Source organism: Olea europaea, unplaced genomic scaffold (genome assembly GCF_002742605.1).
Source record: "Olea europaea var. sylvestris unplaced genomic scaffold, O_europaea_v1 scaffold1031, whole genome shotgun sequence".
Taxonomy (NCBI): Eukaryota; Viridiplantae; Streptophyta; class Magnoliopsida; order Lamiales; family Oleaceae; genus Olea; species Olea europaea.
In genome coordinates this window covers 415220-417298 of record NW_019227643.1, presented here as the reverse complement: position 1 = coordinate 417298, position 2079 = coordinate 415220, and the positions used below count along the sequence as shown (strand labels likewise).

The window sequence follows — 2079 nt, the reverse complement described above, 5'->3', positions numbered from 1 at the left end:
AATGCGTAAAGTATTCATATCAAGTACAGTGAGCTACTCCAATAGAGAGATAGAAACAGGGATTTTTATAGGGATTTACCTCATCCCTTGATTAAATTCTCATCAAGGGCTGAGGTAAATTTCTGTATAAAATCCTGTCTAAATTTCCTGTTTGACTAGCATTGCTCACTCCGATATAATATGAATTGAACAGCTTAAATAAAGGACATGTTTGGTATTGATTTTTCACACAAAAAATCAATTTTTTTATCGTTATTTCACTATTCAAGCCGTTATTTTTTACTTCTTCTCTCACAGGTAGGATCCACTTTTTTCTCCAACAGTCAAAAAATCTATTCTCAAAATCACTATCGAACAAACCCTAAAACGTCAGTTTTTAAAGAGGAAGAATTTATTTATTTATATTTTTTGTTCAACAAGATTCATATGAAATTTTAGACCGTGGTCTTTAAATGTATACGGTGGGAAAAGTTGGTGTTAAGATCCTAGCGGCCTAACTCCGCCAGTAATCCTATTATGGAGACATTAATCATAGCAAAAACCTTTTTTATATTAATATACTTGGGAAAATGCATATTGTCCAGTTTTTTTCTTTCACGATCTTATATAGGGGTTTCCTTTTTATTGAAATAAGTATTTATGAATGCAGTTAAGATGGGAAGCCGGAGCAGGGAGTATTCAGATAAATGGTACAGAATATCAGCTTAAACAATGTCACTGGCATTCACCTTCTGAACACACTCTCAATGGCAAGAGGTACTTAGATGAAGTATGTTTCTTTTCCAAAAAAATAAACCCAGTTCTTAATCAAATTGTTTTAATGATAAGAAACATATACAACCCTCAACGACAGGTTCGATATGGAGGTTCACTTGGTCCATGAGAGCATGGATAACAGGACCGCTGTGCTTGGAATCATGTACAAAATTGGGCGCCCTGATTCCTTCTTGTCCATGGTAATTGACGATAAATTAAACACTGCATCTACAAACATATCTGTTTGCACTTCTTCAATCGATTTCTTACACTGTTTTTTGATTATTAATTTAGATGAAGCAACATTTGGAAGCTATTGTTGATACGCATAACGTAGAGAGATCAGTAGGTGTTATTGACCCAAAACTTCTTAAATTAGGCAGTAGAAAGTACTATAGGTACATTGGTTCACTTACAGTTCCGCCCTGCACTCAAGATATTAGTTGGACAATTGTGAGAAAGGTAAGCTTCATCTCTCTAGCTAATTACTGCACGACAACATTGTATAGGACAAGAAAAAGATATCATCTCTTGTGTTTTATTTCTTAGTCCTTTCAATTGTGGCTCAATCCAACGTATCAAACATGTCAAAAACTCTCTAATTGTATCTTGAAATCCTATCAGGTAAGGACCGTTACAAGAGAACAAGTAAAATTGATTCGCGAAGCTGTACACGATGTGAGTTTCTATATCATTAAATCTACCTGTGCAAATTTCTTGTAGAAATTTTTACATTTTAGAGAAAAATTTGTTTATAGTCTATGATTTTCTTTTTCTTTTTGTGATTTCTTACAACTTTCATGATGACAGGAGGCGGCTACTAATGCAAGACCAGTCCAACCTATAAATCAGCGTTCTGTAAAACTCTATAGACCAAGAGATTAGATAGGAGACTGAATTTTTTTTTATTTTTTTTTACAAAGTATTATTATTTATTTACATTATTACCATAATATATAGATGGGAATCCACATGATTCCATCTTCCATGGACTTAATCATTATTTACATTTATTTATTGTGAAATTAATATAAGAGGATATTTTCATGCCTATTTTTATTATTATACAGCCTGAGAAAATATATATTTTAATATCGGAAGATATTCTTTGCGAGCATGCAGTCTCCTACACGCTTCATACCTGTGAAGTGGACAACCAGTATTCCACATTTTGAATTGACAATAATCAGTATTACCTTTCTGGGATCAAACAGAAAAGGTAGTAAGTAATAAAAGAAAATTGAGCAGATAACATCTCAAAATACAAAAAAAAAATAATAATAATAAAGTTTGAAAAGGAATAAAGGAATGGGGCCAAAAGGG

The 2079-nt window shown here is 32.7% G+C and overlaps 1 protein-coding gene across 1 annotated transcript; it reads left to right on the top strand.

The window, feature by feature from the left end:
* The first annotated feature begins 68 nt into the window (after positions 1-68).
* Positions 69-1809, top strand: LOC111372825 (alpha carbonic anhydrase 7-like). The gene is made up of 5 exons (XM_022995242.1): positions 69-756; positions 854-956; positions 1051-1218; positions 1381-1434; positions 1567-1809. Exons 1-5 carry the CDS (start codon positions 644-646, stop codon positions 1639-1641), a joined length of 513 nt encoding a protein of 170 aa, XP_022851010.1. The 5' UTR covers positions 69-643; the 3' UTR covers positions 1642-1809.
* Positions 1810-2079: the final 270 nt, after the last annotated feature.

What these genes read in the sequence shown, in the direction of transcription:
- LOC111372825 (XM_022995242.1), top strand. Translation starts at nt 644, where the DNA reads ATGCAGTTAAGATGGGAAGCCGGAGCAGGGAGTATTCAGATAAATGGT. An exon ending in GTTGGACAATTGTGAGAAAG is followed by an intron (nt 1,219 to 1,380) that starts GTAAGCTTCATC and finishes AAATCCTATCAG; the next exon opens with GTAAGGACCGTTACAAGAGA. An exon ending in TTCGCGAAGCTGTACACGAT is followed by an intron (nt 1,435 to 1,566) that starts GTGAGTTTCTAT and finishes TCATGATGACAG; the next exon opens with GAGGCGGCTACTAATGCAAG.